Source organism: Dryobates pubescens, chromosome 11 (genome assembly GCF_014839835.1).
Source record: "Dryobates pubescens isolate bDryPub1 chromosome 11, bDryPub1.pri, whole genome shotgun sequence".
In the NCBI taxonomy this organism is placed as follows: domain Eukaryota; kingdom Metazoa; phylum Chordata; class Aves; order Piciformes; family Picidae; genus Dryobates; species Dryobates pubescens.
This window is the reverse complement of record NC_071622.1, coordinates 16,676,937-16,695,127: the sequence shown is the minus strand read 5'-3', so window position 1 is coordinate 16,695,127 and position 18,191 is coordinate 16,676,937. Positions and strand designations below refer to the sequence as shown.

The 18,191-nt window shown below is 39.4% G+C and overlaps 1 protein-coding gene across 1 annotated transcript; it reads right to left on the bottom strand.

Moving 5' to 3' along the window:
- Positions 1-1,379: 1,379 nt before the first annotated feature.
- On the bottom strand, positions 1,380-15,143 carry DIPK1A (divergent protein kinase domain 1A). Its single transcript, XM_054165063.1, has 5 exons — positions 14,896-15,143; positions 5,277-5,411; positions 4,896-5,003; positions 4,020-4,196; positions 1,380-3,074 (listed from the first exon to the last, which is right to left on the bottom strand). The coding sequence occupies exons 1-5, from the start codon at positions 14,947-14,949 to the stop codon at positions 2,262-2,264; spliced, it is 1,287 nt and encodes a 428-aa protein (XP_054021038.1). The 5' UTR covers positions 14,950-15,143; the 3' UTR covers positions 1,380-2,261.
- Between the last annotated feature and the right edge of the window lie 3,048 nt (positions 15,144-18,191).

Sequence of the window (18,191 nt, the reverse complement as noted above, 5' to 3'; positions counted from 1 at the left end):
ACAAAAAGATTTATAAATTTTTTAAGGTCTTTACATGTTCTTTGCCATTTTTCTTTTAGCATATTTAATGTTACGAGGGACTCTGTAGCTTAAAATAACCCAGAGTAGTCACAGCACGTTCTAAAGCCTTTGCCAAAAGGCAGCCTTAGGCTTTCAGGAACACAAATGGCAGTGCTTTATTTACAGTGATAGCTGATACATGAATAGATGTCTGATGGAAGTATTTAAGGTTCCTCCTGTAACTGAAGTAAGCACTTCAATGCACTTGGCTCCAGGCTCTGGCTGGTACTGTGACACATGCTGTCTTGAGAGGAATATACTACTTTTAGTGAATAGACACAAAAATTCTCATTGAATTTCTATCTGTATGCTTAGTTATAGAGTCCTCTTTAACTGTCCCCTATCCCTTTTCTCCTGCATCTCCATTTATAATGACTTTGTTGTTACCGATTAGACTTAATGAAGTTACTTACACAGGAAGGCATGAGTCAAGTAGGCTACACAGAGGAATGATGCTTTAAGATGCTGATAGATGGGTAAGAAGAGCTAATGAAACAGAAAAGGAGGCCTCTGATTTATTGTAAACAAGTGCATTTGTTTTTCAGTGAAAGCTCCAACTTGATGCAACAGCAACTTAAATTAAGGTTCTGTACATCAAACTGCACTACTTTAAATGTTTTTAGGCTGTTTAAAACACTAAACATAAATTTGGATTCAACTTTCCCCACCCAAAACCTAGTAGCAATTAGTCAAGATTTTTTTCCCACCAAGGACATGACCACTTCACACTTGAGTGCACTGCTGGCTACAAATACTTATTAGCATAGTAATTTGTAAACTAAAAAGCTGATGTGTACAAAACAGTACCTTGTTAATTCAAACTGCACCCTATTACCTGTGGCATGAAGAAATTTGTTGGTCCTGGTATTCAGTCTAATAATTCAAGGTACGTATTTAATACAGAATCCCTAAAGCAATGAACAACCTTTCAAATATTTAAATCAAGCTTCATACCGATGCTGAAAATGAATGAAGGGGCCAGGATTTAGAAGTGTATGCATGACTGCTACTATACTCACTTAGAATTGAACTACTTCATACCTAAAGCATTTATGATAAACAGCACGAAGTGAGCACAGTATTAAGGTGTTTCACGTACACGCCTTCTGTGTAACTGAACGCGGATGTAAATCTGACACCACAGGGATGCAGATTAAACGTACAGTGGTCATGCTATGTGCAATGCCAGGAGCAGATGGTGTTTATTTACTTGTGATTTCAGACTTGACAATGGCATAGATGCTACTAGAAAATGAACAGGAATGCACTACAGTTCACTTAACATTCCACTTCATTCCTAGCTGGTACTGTTCCACAGCTTTCACTGTTTCTAGAAATTCCCTTCGTTTCTCATACAATGGCTTAGTCCACAAACTCCTTTTGTTTCGGTATTTGCTTCGACATAATTTAGGTTAAAGGTTTTAACTGAAGTATAGTCCACAGTTTGTGAAATGGATGTTACTATTTCCACTAGGCTCTATACAGTATTTAAAGAAATAACATACTCTCAAAATTCTTGGCTCCCACCATGGCTCACTGTATAAGGACTTAATTAAGAAGAGTTGAACTACTTAAACATTCAAAATGTAAGCATGAGGTAACAAGGTGTAAACAATAATTTGTCTTATATTACAACCTTTCAGTTCTAGAACAAAATTCTGATTTTTCCACAGTTTAAAAAAATACTAATGTGCAAATTCTGCCATGCCCAAGGTATTGGTAAACTTCAATCTCACAGTTCTTTATTCACAACAGCAGCCTGGACTCAGACACATTGTTTGCAGCAGTGGTGGTGCTTCATAAAACTACTTATTTTAAAAAATCTTTCGTAAGTATTTCATAGGAGCAGTGATTTTCACAGAATTGTAAGCTGTTCCATCAGCTGATGCAGTGGCACAGTGAATACTTTCATCCTGTTCAAGATCTGACAAAGTGCACAGAACAGTCAAGCATGCAAGGTTTTTGTTTCTTTAACACAGCACTGGAGCACTGGAAGTGCTTCTGGCCTCTGCCTAATCATTCAGTGGTATGCTCTTTGAGAAGTCCTACCATAAGGTACTGACTGAAGGGCAAGTGTTAAGAGCCATTCAGGAAGTGAGTAACGAAACATCCTTAAAAAAATGCTGCAGATTGTTTTTATCAAATGTTGTAGGCCACCTCTAGTGGCAGGAATTGATATTATCCTCTGCTGGTGGAAAAACTTAAGAATCATTTGTGTGGGAAATTTTCTTCCACAGTAAAGTCTTTAAGTTATTAAGTATTAAAGAGTGCTCCATTTCCATCTGATTTGCTGTGACTTTAAGGGCAATACACAAGTACAGTTGTTTTTCTAGCTCTTCATGGATATCAGAAGGGGCACCACGAAGCAGATAGTCTTTAAGTAGCTGGCAGGCTTTTGCCAAGTTTGGCTGAATTACTTCTGTGGTACATCTCATTTTGCTTTGGTCACACAGAGTTCTACAGTCTGTCCCATAAATACAGTCCAGATCTGATTCACACTGACGATCTTTAATAATTTCCTTCAAATTCATTTCTGGAATAATTTTTTTCATGTCCATCATTTTCAAATCATATTTATCATTATATCCCAAGTTTTTGGCACTTGTATCACACATAAGAAAGTTTCCATAAGGTCCATGGAAAATATCTTCCACAAATTCTAAAAGCCCTATAGCTATTTTTGCCTTTCTTGGCCATGATGGAGTAAACCATTGGTCCATGCTTCTTCTGAAGCCAGGGGGAATGAAAAGTTCTATAATCCATGGAAGGCTGATTCCATAGAGAGAGGTATATTCAATTCTTTCAGTCACATAGAGATCCCCACAAAACCCCATCAACTTGGGAGTATGTTCTTTATCCTGCAATATCACCATTAACAGAAACTCATCCAGCTGCAGAAGTGCCCATACAGATTTTGCTTCTGGCAAAGTAACTCTACCATCTTTGTTTCCATCAGCAAAAGATAGGATGAGATGAACCAGTTCTGAAAGATTTCCTTGTTCACCCAATTTTGCCTAAAAAGCAACAAACAAAAAACATTAAGTATTATCTCATTAGTCACCACCAATCCACCTGTAACTGTTACACTAATAACCTCCTGTTATTCTCTTCCTATGGATAGTAGGCTATGTTATGTTCTACTTTCCATTGATTATACATGTTAAAGGACTTGGTATCAGATGCCCGAAGAGCTTCCTGTTTGTTCTGTTTTTATGGCACCAAGTATATGAACTTCTGAAGGTATTCATGTTCTTTGCATTTCCAGATGCAAACATCACAATTCAAACACTGTTCTTGGTCAGATGTGTGTTTAGAAAAATCTTACCAAGTAGTTTGTTGAGTATTATCTTAGAAAATGTATGTAGAATTCAAAGTTTAGAACCAGTTTAGTTTCCAGATGATTAAACCTTAGAAGTGTAGAGGACATTACATTATGAACTACATTTTAGCCAAAAACCACCAAGACACAGTTGGTACAAATCCCAAGCAGTAAGTGCAGTGAAACACAGAAAATGATCACTATTATGAAAATTCTGAGGCAGCATTAAGGCAATAAAATACCATATTAATATCATGCAGGAAGAGCTGGGAGAAGTACAGCTGGTCATTGTGGTTAGAGATTCCTGCTTCTCACTTAACATAGTAACTCTTCCCAAGCACAGTTTTCAAATTGCACTTCGGTCTTTGTACTTGGTTACAAGAAGAACAAAAGCATTAAAAAAAAAACCCCAAACACCCCACCATATTTTTTATGCAAATACAAGTGAAAGCTATAGACATGCAAGATGCATACCAGCTTCCATCTGTTAAAAACTAAGAAAAAAGAGCTACTTAAAACTTCAAGATAAGGACCTCTGGGAAAAACTGTGCTGATTACTTTTTTGACATGCATTTGAATGAGGCTCACAGAATCGGGCATTTTCTTTCTGTCAAAATAGAATAAATAAGCATAGACTTACTTTAAAAAGACCATATACCATTTCTTTGAATTTCTCAACAGTGGTTCCTCTTGTTGGTTTATCAAACAGGATTATTTCCTTCCTTGGTTCTGGGTCATTATCAAAATCAAGTTGAGCAGCTTCTTCCATCTGGCATTTTATAACACCTTGCAGATTTCCCCAGATTCCTAAATATATCTATGCAGGGAAAGAGGGGAATAAAGGTAAAAAAAACCACTGTAGAACATTTAAGGGCCACTTGTACACCAACCACTGCCTCAAGTGTCAAGTAGCAACCCAGATCAGAGTCCTTCTCTGAGTCCTTCATACAGAGAATGCAGAGAGGACATTCAAACAATGGCAACCTCAAATACAATACACTACTGCAGGTACTAAGGAAATGCTACACTGCCAAAATACAAAGACAGCTTGATAAACAGTATGCTGGCATTACAACCACCTTGGCATAGGTTAAGAGGCTGCTGCTTCTGTTTGGGAACCAGGATAGCAAAGTAGCAGTATGCCCTACAAAGGCAGTTACTCTGTCAAAACTTGAAAGGTTCCAGTATAGGTTTCTAAAATATAGATATATTTATTATAAAATAGTAATATAGCCTTTATATGTAGGAATATGTAATATTATATTCAGGTACAAGTGCATATTGTATATATTATTAATTTTTTATATATATATATATATATATAACCTATGCATTCTATATCTATGGGCATACAATATATACATATTAATCATGTTTTACACATAGTAGAAAATAAATTTTGAAACAATCTGCATTAAACAGATACAGCTTGCTGACACTAAGGCCTACTTGGTGTTCCAGACAATGACATTTCAGTGGGAAATACTAAAACTAGTTTGGATGAGTAAAGCCCTACCTGGTTATTGGGCTTTGTTGACAAACATTTGCCAAAGTACAGTGTTTCCTTTGCACAAAGACTGCTACATGCTGACCCATCAATAACTCCAGTCTTGTATTTATCACACTGAAACAAACAGGGAGAAAAATAGTTTTTTTAAGTGCTCAAGAAAGGAGACAACTGTATCTCTCCCAACACCTGACTCTTGAAAGAAAAACATAAAACTATTTTTAGTAACCCTCTATCAAAACGATTCTAACAAACAAGTTTTGTCTGTAATGGAAGCTGTACTTCAACACAGAGTATCTGAATTTGATTATTTCACATGCGGCATTGTCTGAATTCGCTGTGGAATTAGTCAGGACAAACATTTAAGAAAGCTATGCTGGATATACTTACTATTATTTTCCTACAGTCATGTCCTCTGCATAGTTCTGTGTACGTGGAGTACTGAACATACATAACCCAGCTGCCAACAAATACTACTAACCAAGAGATGAAGAGATACTTCATCCGCATATATGAGAAACGTACCTAGAGGACACAAAGAGGAAATATTCTTTGCAATTCATTCAGCAATAGTCAGAATGACAAAAACAAACATAATCTACTGTTTCACCTTTAAGAATTTGTCTTCCACAGTAATAAAGTAGACTACCTTACATGGAACATTCACTCCCTTCAGTGAGCAAAACTAACAGGGGAGGTCAGTTTGACTTACATAAGTGGAAAGAAAATTAAGATATTAATGAACAGAAGAAAAAGTGACAGAGCCTCACAGGTCCAGCCAAGCTGCAAGAATCAATTGCATCAAAATCATAAACTGCCAGAGTTCAACTACTTGCATTTTTCTCCAAGACCAGTTACTTATGTTCCACTCCTGGTAAACCAAACCTAATAGATGAGGAATTTAGTTAAAAAAAATAATCTGCTAATGCATAAATATGAAGGACAGATACACAGTGAGCAGAGTGGGGAACAGGAACAGGTTCCATGTGCTGATGTCTGCCACTCCTTGAAATGACTATTTACTTATGCAAGTAAAATTCCTCTGTACTAGCCTCATCTTCAGTGATCTCTGCTGTAAATGCGTGCAGGGTTTTCCTGTTGTTTCTGTGGCTTCACATTTACCTTTTTCACAAGGGAGAGAGGAAAAAAGCATTTATAAATTAAGAATTGAGGGAGCACTAAGTGCATTGTAAGGGAGAAGACAAATTCTTTTTCTTTTTCCTCCCTCCTGCAACTGGTGTGCTAACAGTTTGATTTTCTTACTCACATCAGAATTAGAAAAAAATTAGAAAGTCATGGTCAACTTTAGCAATAGGATGTAAGGAAAGTGCCTGAGACCAGCTATATTGGATCCATTTCTATTAGTATCCTGATCTTCAGCAACAGCTATAAATAAATGCATTGAAGAGTGAGAACACATAATATATCCCAAATATGCTCCCATTCTTCTCTAGAAGAACTTGCTAAGGCAGATGTGAGTTTCTTCTAGTAAAACCCAAACTGTTTATCTTTCATGAACTTAGCCAGACTCCCTTAAAATCCATGGTTTTAGCATCCATAACACCCTTTAGCAATTCCTCAGGTCCACTACCCACTGTACAGAGGTCAAGAACTGGACTTCATTTTGATTAAATCTAGTCCACTTTAGCTTTGTTTGAGAACCCTCAGTTAATGTATTGAAAGAGAAAACAATTTCTGCCTACTCTCTCCACATCTATCATGATTATTTTGCTGCTACAAGCTCCTGACACTACGTTTTCTCATTTTTTTTGCTACTTCTCTGCTCCAAACTGACCAAGATCCAGAATGGAAGGGCAAAGTGGAGCAATAATGACCCACAGACTCTCAGAGCAAATCTTAGTGAGCTTTCTGTAACCAGGAGCTTGCCCTCCAAATTGGGACTCAGATTAGTAAGGGCCAGTGTTAAGCAGGTACATAAATTAAAAAAATTGTATCCATATTAAAGTGAGGATTTGTTTCCAGGACAACTCAACTGACTGAAAAGTTTCAGACTGTTTTTAGAACTAAGCAAATTCCTTAAGAATAATCAAGAATTAAGCTAATAAAATGGAAAACCTATACTGCTTCAGAGTGAACTCTCAGCCACAAGCTGAAAGCTTGAAAAGCTTATGGAGGGAGACCTGGAAGGAGAAGGGGTGAAGTAGGTTCAGAAGATAACATCAGAATGAGCAATATTACCTAGCTTTAAAATGGAGGGGAAAGACAGAACTGTAGCAGATGAAGTCAGCTTTCACTAGAAAAATTACAATTTCTGACTACTCACAAAAGCATGACAGAACAACCTGCATGCATTACACCTTTTCCTCTTGGAAGAAACAATCTAGAATGGTCTGTTTGAAACCCCTCAAAGGTGATTCCACCTGTGAAGCTGTGGTCCTGCCCCATGCTTCACCTGTGTATCCCTATTCCTTTACTCCACACACACTCACTTGACATGATCTTAAAACCAGGTACTTACAAGAGATAGATAAAACTAGCTACTTGTATTCTGGTGATAATTCTTGAATAGGTAGCTCTTTCAATCAGGTCTTCATTTATGATATTGTATTGAGTGCTGGAAGACAGGAGTAATTTCTGCTATTTTGCTCAGAGCCACAAAGACCTTAACTGGAGTAACATATAATTTCCTCTGAGGCATGGTATCCACAACATGGATACAAACTGGATGGAGTGCAGGAGGCCAACAATAATGCTTTGTGGTTTATAGCACACTCAGAAATAGCTTAGAAAATGAGGAAGCTGGGAGTAGGGAGAACAGAACAGTCAAAATCCCCCAAACCCATAGCATTCAAAAGCCTTTCCCATTGACAGAATACTACTAAAATGACAAAATTGTAAGAGAGGACAATTTCCTACCTTAAAAAAAATACAAGATACCACATCTACACACTTACAACATGAAGAATCGCAAACCACAGTGCTTGAACAGATTGATGAAAAGCAGAAGTCATCCTACACCAGCAATAAGCGAGAACTGATACTTAAACCAATGGATTCAGAAATATTTTCCCCACCTTGCTTCCTACAGAATAGAACTGAGATGTCAGTTCAAGCTCAGGTAGACTCAGCCTCATCTCTTCTTCCAGACCATTTTCTGTACTTAGTCACTTACAATTTTCACTTACAACATTTTTCTTTCCAGAACCCATCTCAAACTGCTTAGTCAGCCTAAGTATCCTCCCCTTGCAACCACACATTGTCCTCTATTCTTTTTCTTTCAGTTATTTCAAGTCTATTTCCACCTGATTCTGCAACACTGGCCTCAGTTCTCATCTTCCTCCACTGTGTCCCATTCTAAAGTAAGCATCCAGCACTATCCAATACCATCTACTTCCATTTATCTAGCACAGATTTCTTACTTCAGAATCCTTGTCATTAACTATTGCCCACGTACAAAATGTGCTTATCATCCACAAGCCTCTGCCTTTCACAGCTCTGGGAAGCCAGCAGAGGTCTTAGACAAAGCAATAGAAGAATGTGTCTCCCTGTTCTCACTTCCAGAACCAAAGGAAAGCTGTAAGCAGGATAGATTAATTATTTGCATAGTTTAGTTCTAACACCCACACTACAGAAAATAAATCAAAACAAAATCAAAGAGATCTGTTCTTCCCCAGCAGGCCTGTCCCAGGAAGACCAGGCTACTAGATTTGAGGCAGCCTGCCTGCAGAGGTCTCTTGAAACACAGTTTTTAACTGAGAGGTGAACCAAAGAAGTGGATCAAAACCATTGAAGGCACAGGACAATTTAATTAATTTAGAACACTTAAACTCATGTCTTTCTCCTTTTAGCTATAAAAGGGGAGGTTGCAACACAAGGGCAGAGCCAACTATGTGAATCTTGGAAGGGGTTAATCAAGTTAACACAGTATGTATTGAATTACAACATTGCCTACATTTTTCATCTTCAAGATTGCTATCTGTAAGCAAACCTCAACCAGAATATCTATTCTTGCTATACAAAAGAATCTAACAATAGAGAAGAATCTCAACAATGCTAAGATTCTGTGCCAAAGAAGCACATGCATGACCATACTTAAAATCAAGCTGACACGTTATATTTACTTAACTTCTCTGGTGCAGGGTATCAGGTCCAAGTCTCAGCTTATTCTATATTGCATTTTATATAGCATTTTAAGTATTTCCTTGAAGTTCTACTATCCAACTTGGGAGACAAGGAATACAAGGGAAAATATTTTTTTAGTATATTGCCCTAGAACAAAGTAATCAAACTAAGATAGAAATGATAGTGGGCCACCTCCATTCTTATAGTAAGCACCAAGCCTTCTAGCAACTTCAAGTGCTTTCTCTTAAATAGAGTTTTCAGTTTTATTTCCCAAAATAAAAGTAAGATTTGCCATAAACTATCACTACTTCAAATACATTCCACATTTTGATACCAAACGCCACGCTTAAAAACAATCTATGACAAAAAGTGCATCAGTACGGAGTTTCAGGGTATGTTTACTTCAACATCCTAGCATGTCTTCCAGCTCAAAGAAGCCAAATCAGGATCTCCAATTCCATCACACACCATTTCAGAGATTCAAAATAACATAAAACCAACTTTTATTAAGCAGAATTCTACCCACAAACAAGGATACCAAATACAACAGCAGGCAGTTTTCAGTGGTTCAGGCAAGATCTCTTTGAGACAAGCTCACAAAACTTAATGAAACCCCAACAAACCAACACACAGCAGGAACTGCAGATTATTATGATCACACAACCACAAAAAAAGACAAGAAGGATGCAAATGTCATTTACAGATACTAAATGCAAATATATGAAGTAGTATTGTTCCACAGCTGCAGTCAGTCTGGAAAGTAAGTATGCAGAGAACAGGATGCTTAGGGCAGAGTTTGAATAGAAGAGAGAAAGTATTTGCTGCCAGCCCCACCCTCTTTATTCCCCCCCCAATATAACTTTTATTTTTAAAAAGGAACCTTTCATAACCATTTAATTACCCCGTTCTTAAAATATTGTAGAACACCTACAGGGACAACTAATATGATTTTACCACATCCTCATTTCTACAGACAATTCTGACAACGGTTTTCCTAAAGCCTGTCACAAGATTCTTCTCTACAAAATGTCTTCTAATAATAGGATTAGTGAAAAATATAATAAATTAACTCTAATATTTACACACATAAGAAGCTGCTCCTGTGAATCAGGAATTATCGCAAATAAAAAGCTACTGAGTATCTTTCACCTGTTTGAAAGGTAAGATACAGTGATTCCTTAACAGCCAGGTTTTGTTTTATGGTTCTTTGGTTAGTTAATTTTTCAGAATATATTTCTAAAAACCCTACTGTTGTAGAATCTGAATAACACAGCACACACCACTACCGGTAAAATCTGGGAAGAATTAATAGAAATGAATCCAACTATTTTAGGCAAAGCTATTTTGTGTCTAAAAACTGCTTGGGAACCAAAGCTTCTGGGATAACAAACCCTCTTCATTCCTCAAAATTTCTTGCTGAGTGCTTCCACGAATCTTTGTAATAGTAAACTTTAAACCAAAATGCTATTTAAGTCAGTTTTTTATTAAATGCATAGCATTTAGTACAATCACTGGGACCAGGAGTGGTCTGCAAGCCTCAGGACCACTGTAGCCTATTCACCATATTCACTGTATAGGAGAGAATAGTTATACTTGAATTTATCCAGGTTTGTCCTCTTTTTCAGCCTGCATGTTTGGGACAGAAAATCCTCCCCAAATGCCATCTGACTACATCATACACTTGGCAGGAAGTTCCTAAGAAGCTGGATTTATTCTGGGCTCAGCACAATGCCAATGCAGTTGCATAGCTTTTGACTTGCAGAAGACTTAAGTCCTGCCAGTTCAAAGCACAGACAAGAACATATGTCTGCTTAGAGGAAACCACAAGGTTTCACTCTCTTTGATTTAGAAGGAATTACTTTTCTAAAAGGGACTTCTTTATGTTCAGCAAAAGGCCCAATCTCTGTTACCATACAGTCCCCTTGTCAAACTTCCATTTCCTCCCCAAAATCGGTCTGTTGAGTGTAGACACACTCAGTCCACTTCCCTGAGGAAGTGTCAGGACTGATGTGCAGGCACTGTAGTAATGCTGCAGGGACACTGATTTACTGAGTCTTGTTAGGTCATGTGTACCTTCATGCAGCCTGAACACAGCAGACTTACTGTACGCCATGGAAATCACTTGGACACATTTCTGATCTTGCTACCCAAGAGTAGGTAGTGATACACTGAGACAGACTTCATTTGGAATTGTGACAAACTGCTAGGAAACTTTTAATAACAGCATATTCAGGGCAGCAGCAGGACAAGGAATCCTGAAATTACCAAAAAGGACAAAAGTGCTCAAAACAATGAAACACAATTTCTCTTTTCTGCTCCACTCTTCCATCAAAACTTAAATATGAGCCAGGGAATGCAAGAACGAAGAAGAGCACTTGTAATGCTTCAAAGAATATGGGACTTGACTTCTTCCATCACTTGTATATTCTACTAAGTCATGTGCACTGAATAATAATTAGATATTCATCCCCTGGAACGGAACTGGAAAACCACTTCTGGCAAAACTCAAGCTTGGATGCACTCCAAAGCATATGGAGAGTAGCAGATCAAAATGTAATGTAACATGCCAGGCTTTTGGAAAGCGCACTTGTTATTTAAAACATTTTTATGGTGGAAGAGTATGAAAGTGTTTCTTTGTTTAATAATACAGAGAGCTTAATTCTGAAAGCTATTCCACATAATCATGCTGTACTACTCTCCAAATCTGAGCTGCTCGCTCCATTTCTTTTGCATACTAGCACTGGGAAAGAATAGATTAAAAAAAAAACAACAAAAACACCAATGGTGGAGGCTGATCATGTTAGAAATCTGTTTTGTTCTATTCAGGTTGGTTTATGGATCATAGGATGCATTTCAGGTAGGCTTACATGAGGTCTGAGAACATTAGCCCATACTGTCTTGGCTACCATGTATTGGACACATTCACATCTTTAGGAGCTGACAGGGCATGATTGTGTTAATAGCTCAAATTATTTGTATCCTGAAAAATTAAACTAATTAAACAGAGTTTGAGGTATCTTTTGAAATAATGACCAAGATGTTTCTCCTTAAAAGGTTAAGCAAAACCACAAAAAAAGATTAAACTCTTAAAAGTAAGAGATGATACAGAAAATCTCTGTTACGTAGGGCTTCAAAACTCCTTCATTCTTTGGCCCTTCAAAGCTAGTATCTTAAATATTACATGAGTCTGTGGGACAGCTCTAAAGAGTTTGTAAAATTGGTTCAGAATCTCTGGAAGCCAGAAAGCTACCAAGTACTCAAGTGTTCTTTGCACAATTATTATTACACAATTCTGCACTCTCGCACTTAGCCTCACGATAAAACTGCTAGCTACAGCTAGCAGGACACATTTCAGACACCAACCTCTCCGTGCAAAACAGAAAATCCCAACAGTGTTAATCACCCAATTGTAAGATCCTATAAATACATTCTGAATTTTTGTGTCTGAGTGTGGCATTTAGTAAGATTTCAAAGTTCACCAGGTTTGAGGTACTATTACATGATTTGCATTTTAAATAATGGTAAAGCTTCGTATTTCAGAGCTATCATTTTGTGACAAAACTTAAACATTTTCTCTGTGGGTCCCCAACCACTAGGGCTGAAGTAAAATACCTAAGAGTTCACCCTGCTGCTCTCACATGAACTGACACTTACCAGCACATCCTTCCTAGACAAAAAGATCATTGTCTGGTAACCTATGGATCTAGCATTCTGTATAAAAGCTAAAGAACATGTAAAATCTTACTAATAGAGCATTTGCTATGGAGTATCAGTTGCAAACCAGTTCATAGCTTCCTGCTTCTATTACAGCAGGAAAGTTAGAGCAAGATTTTATGTCTTGTAGAACCTGATGTTCTATCACCTTACAGTTTTCAGAGCTTGAACACCAGCCAGTAAAATTTGGATGTCATTCAACAATACCTTCCACTGCACAACCATCTTCCCTAGTGTACTACTTGAAAGATTGCGCAGCAATACCGCACACATCTTTCCATCTTGCTCACAGTTCTAATTGAGTTAAAAGTCTATGATTTACTGCAAGAGCATTGTCTTCTTTGCCGAGTGCTTTATTGAGATTTGTCTCCAATCATTATAGTTAAACAATGACTACATTTGCCATGGACCCATAATCGCATGCAGCAACAAGGAAAGCCAATATATTGATAGCTTGCTGCCTTCTGTGGATCTATCAAGTATCAACATACGTTCACAGTCTAACAGAAAAATGCTTATGTTCTGAAGGCCACTAAATCACATTTGTAAAGTATTAAATGCATCATCCAGCATAAGAAAGCACAATAAACACAAAACCCCAAATTTTTAATCTGCGTTAGAAACAAATACTGAATTTGTCTTTTCTGACAAAAAAAATCCCCCAAACCAAAACCCCACACCAATCTTGAGATCCTCCTGCTTCTCAGCAGATTTTAAAATAATGTATTTTGCTTTAAAGGCCTTAAAAACGCATACTGAGAAGAATGGATAAAAATGTTATCAGATCAGAGAGAGACTTTATAATGAAGGCAAAACCACCAGTGTAGACAATCCCACACTCATTAAGAATTCATTTTTATTTGCATCAGAGCCTCTCACATGGGAGTTCAAATGCTGTACAAGTATCTACTTCAGTAAATACACAGCAAATAACTTTTTCTTGTCTAAAAATCAAGTGATACTAACCCAAATTTGTAAATACATACCATTAGAAAAATACTCAAGAGGGCAAGACTAGACCCATATCTGTACACTTCTCCCTGAATATTAAATCCCATTTCAGGTGCTTCCATAAAGAGAGTAAGGTTGCAAAAGTTCCAAACAAGGAGGAACTAAAACATTTGAGACTTCAAAATACCTCAGAATGATGTTTATATTTTCTAATCCGATGACCACAAAGCATTTCACAAAATATCAACAGATGATGATGCAAGTAGCATATATAAGAAAAACAAATTCAATTATCCACTCTAATTCAACAAACGCTCATTTTAATTACAAGTTTATTAAAATAATGCAACACATGAAAGAATTCCAGAGAATAACCCTCCACGTATGACAAGGTCATAACTGACTAACATTTTACAGTACAACTTCCTACTACATGACAGCCGCAGCACTTTCAACCAAAACACCCTCACACAGAATAAGTAATACAGCCGTTTACCTGTGCATGTAAATACCGAAGTGTGCCTACGAACACATACACAAATGCATGGAGCGACTTAACTACTGGACAGCAGAAGTGCCCGACATTAATTCTTACAGCACACGGGGGGAAAAAAAAAACCAAACCAAAACAAATCTGCTCACACAAGCTGTAGTCCATCCTCTCACAGGATGGATGTCCACAGCATCGGCGGTAGGTGTAATGGAGAAAAGAAGAGGGCTCCTCAGGGCCCTGGCAACGCTGAGGACCTAGCTGCCGAAGCGAAAATCTCTTGAGTCCGAGGGGGTCAGGCAAACCGGCGGGCAGGCTTCCGCGTAACAGGTCCTGCCGGCGAGCTCCGCGGGCCGCTCTAGGAGAACACTCCGCGGAGCTCCCTGCGCCCCGGTTGCAGCAAGAGGCCCGGTCCGACCGGCGGGAGAGGCGGCAACAGGCACCGCACACCCCAAGGCCGCTTGACACCTGCTGCCGTGCCCCAAGACCCGCCACCAAAGGGCCCGCCGACCGCAGCGGGCGGCGCCGGCGCCGCGACCTCCCATCGGTCGAGCCGCCTAGGAGCGGCGCAGCGGAGCCCCGTCCGCCGCCAGGGGCCAGCGGGAAGGAACGACGGCCGCACCCGGGCAGGGGAAAGCGGCGAGCCCTACGGGGGGCGCTCACTCCGGAGGGAACTTTGCAGGGAGGGGACAGCGGGGAAGGAATAGTGCTGGCACCGGCCTGCCTGTCCCGACCCGCCCGCCGTGTAGGGACGGCCCGCTGCCGGCCTACCTGCGCATAGTGGGGTTTCCTGAGCCAGGCCCCCGGGAAGAGCCGCCTCGCCATGGCAATCACACATCCCCGCAGCGGGCGGCGATCGGAGGCGGAGCGGCGAGGAGCGCTTCCCCGCCTGCTGCTGCAGCCGCGGCGGCGAGGCAAAAGGGAACGAGCGCGGCAGCGGCCGCCCTCCCTCGAGCACCGACGGCCACCGAGCGACAGCGAGCTGTCAGTAGGCGAAAAAGGCGGGCAGCTGCCGCCTCTGCCGACGCAAAAACCCACCCGCGTCGCCACCCTTTACTGAAAGGGGAGGATCACAGCAGCTGCGAGGGAGCCAGGAGAAGCTAAGGGGCGAGGGGGCAGGTCGAAGGGAGGCCCCGCCCCACAGGGCCCGGGCTTCGCCTCACCTCGCCCCCTCGCCCCACAGGCGCGTCGAGCCGGTGGTGGTGTGTGCGCCGCGTTTTTCGCTCACCAGCCCTGAAGGGTAGGAGTGGGACTGGTCGAGCTGAGCGTCGCCCTCGAGTTTCCCGCGGTGCTCATGCCTTCCAGAAAGGGCTCAGGCCACGTCTGGGGACAATTACGAAGAGGTCAGTTAATAAATAACGTCTCATTGATTGCGAATAGGCTCCCATCGTTCTCTGGACACAGTATTAAAAACATCCACAAGTGTTTTACAGTCTGAAAAGAAGGGTCTTCACAAATAATGGAGGGAGTGCTTGCCTGGGCCCATATTAGTGATGATGGATATCTCATAATGTGAGAAAAAAAATGACTAACTTTTCCTTCACCAGAGGATCTCTCAATGCTTCATGCACTGTGAGAAGTCTCAGTCCAATTGAAATTAGTGGGAAAACTGTTATCTTCAAGTAAAATCACCATTTCTTACATAAAGTTTGACTTCTGTTCTGCCTTCTTGTGTCCAAGACTTGACTATGACTTGACAAAGTCAGAAGCTGGGACTTTATTGTTCAGATGCTTTTGGCTGTGAGACTTTGGGCAAAAAGATGATGCCACACTATGGAGATAAAAATAATGAGGGAATTAACATAGGGTATTACGGCTTTTGGTTTCAGTACACTTAGCAAAAGCTACTTGGATGAAAAAAAAACAGTAACAAAAATACTACAGTTAAGTTACCCTTTTTTTTTGCCAGGGCTTACTCTTCAGAAAGATTACTCTGGAAACCAAATGTTAGGAGATCACAAAGTAATAAAACTGCAGAATCACAAAGTAATAAAACTACAGAATTTAAAGAGGTTTGTGCTTTGAGATTCAAGAACAGTCTGTGACCACTTTCTGGATAATATAATTGCTGCCAGAGTAACTCTGAAATATAAATATGAAAATTAATTAGTAAGATTTGGCATGCCTGTAAAAGCAATCCTGGCTTTAGTAACAGCCAGTGACTCTCACAGTAAGGGTGTTTTCTTCTCTTCCTATTCAGGCAGGCCCAGATGGCTGTGCTTTCTGCATCACCTCCCTCTACAGTTCAGTGGTTTGCACAAGTTTAGCTAGATCACGGTCATGCAACACAAAGGCAACACAAGAAGAGACCACAGAGCAAGCATTTAAACGTTTTGCTGTACAATCTGAAGCCATTACTTCATCCAGTGCTCTGTGCCAACCCTTAGAATGATGGGCTGGAAGTAATCATGAAATGTGGGTCTCCCATATGGCTGGCAAAGATCTAAACGTTTCATTTTCGTTCTGCCTGGATCCAAACAGTTCCTGGCATATGTTCATTAGGAGGATATATTTTTCACTTAGTACATAAAATTTTCATCATTTGTGAGAACAGGTGCTTTATTCCAGCACTGAAGTGTTTAGTTCTTCAAGTACTCTTTGTGCCCAGACTTTGCTAAATGCTAAAAAATAAGTAAATTTCAGCCTTTTTCAGCAACCTGTAAAACACAGAATTCCCAGTAGTGGCAACTCCCATGAAAAGCTAGGCCACGTAAGCCAGACATGCGCTGACTTGGCCTTCAGTGTGTGTGCAAAACCAAATAAATATTCTAAAAACCAGGGAGCAGGTGCAGAAAAGCAACAGAGGCAGAGTGTAAATAATACTGGTGTATTATGTACTCTACAACCCTTCCATTCACACATACCTTTTCATTCCACAGTTCACACATTATCTGTTTTTGTATGCTAATGCTAAAACTTTGATATATCTTAATACCCAAGCAGTAAAATTTAAAGACTAACAGTGCTACCTGTTAATAATTAAATTTCCTATCTAGCCATATCAACATTGTTGTTATTTTAGTGATGCAGGGTTTGTGTATAAGATAGAAATTAACTGCTGATTACGCAAGCGCAGCATTTGTCACTTAGTGTCAAAAAGTAAATGTGGTTTTATAATACCTTCTTACCTTCACCTTCAGTTCTGTGACCATTTGGAACTTAATACATACTAAAAATAAGCCAGAAGAGCCTAGGAATGGTTACATGTGCTGAAAATATGACTAATGAGAAGAACAGAAAACTATAGAGAAGAATCTGAGTTCTTCAAGATACTCATTATAATATGACCTTTTAAAAATATTATAAAGAATTTTATCCAATTTATTTAAAATGTAAGTCTGTGTTTCTTCTGCAAGTAATACAGGTTTTCACATTAAACAAAAGCTAGAGTTATTGCAGTGGTGCTGGATTTTCTTACTCAGTTATTTGAAGCAGATGCATAACAATTTAACACAAATGTTATCATAAGAGGCTCCATGGGAAATCCTCAGGGTTAACACACTGTCCCCATTAACATATTATATGCAGGAAGCCTCTGGCTAATGTTAATAATCACAAGACTTATCTTTCTCACCTTAGGCTTTACCAACTTGCAGTCTGTCTAGCATGGCTTTATGGGCAAGTGCTCTTATTCTTTGGATATGCCTAAGAAATACAGCATGATCCTGGGCAGTACCTCAGTATTACATCAGAAGTAGAAATGGAATGCCTTATTATTTGTCAATTCCCTTGGTTTGTAATTACTTTTCCTAAATGTATTGACACAGTATACAACACAGCAATGATTAAAAAAACTCCACACCTCCATTTCCTGAAATAAAGTCTACAGTTTAGAGTTTCCTTTCCTTATTACCCAGCTGTCAAGGTGCTTGGTCTGTTTTATACATACGCCCTACTTCATTAGGCCTGTCTTTCCAAAATTAAGATCTGCAGATGCACCCAATGTTTAGACACAAACTTTCCCTCATGCTCCCCTCAGAGTGAGATTCTATTTCCTTCCCTTCCTGCAGATTTCTGTGAACTGTGATTTAACCAGTGTGTTAACTTTACCATAATAGATTATTTCC

What these genes read in the sequence shown, in the direction of transcription:
- DIPK1A (XM_054165063.1), bottom strand. Translation starts at nt 14,949, where the DNA reads ATGGCGAGGCGGCTCTTCCCGGGGGCCTGGCTCAGGAAACCCCACTAT. An exon ending in CAACAAAGCCCAATAACCAG is followed by an intron (nt 4,197 to 4,895) that starts GTAGGGCTTTAC and finishes TTCCCTGCATAG; the next exon opens with ATATATTTAGGAATCTGGGG. An exon ending in TGGTATATGGTCTTTTTAAA is followed by an intron (nt 3,075 to 4,019) that starts GTAAGTCTATGC and finishes GTTGCTTTTTAG; the next exon opens with GCAAAATTGGGTGAACAAGG.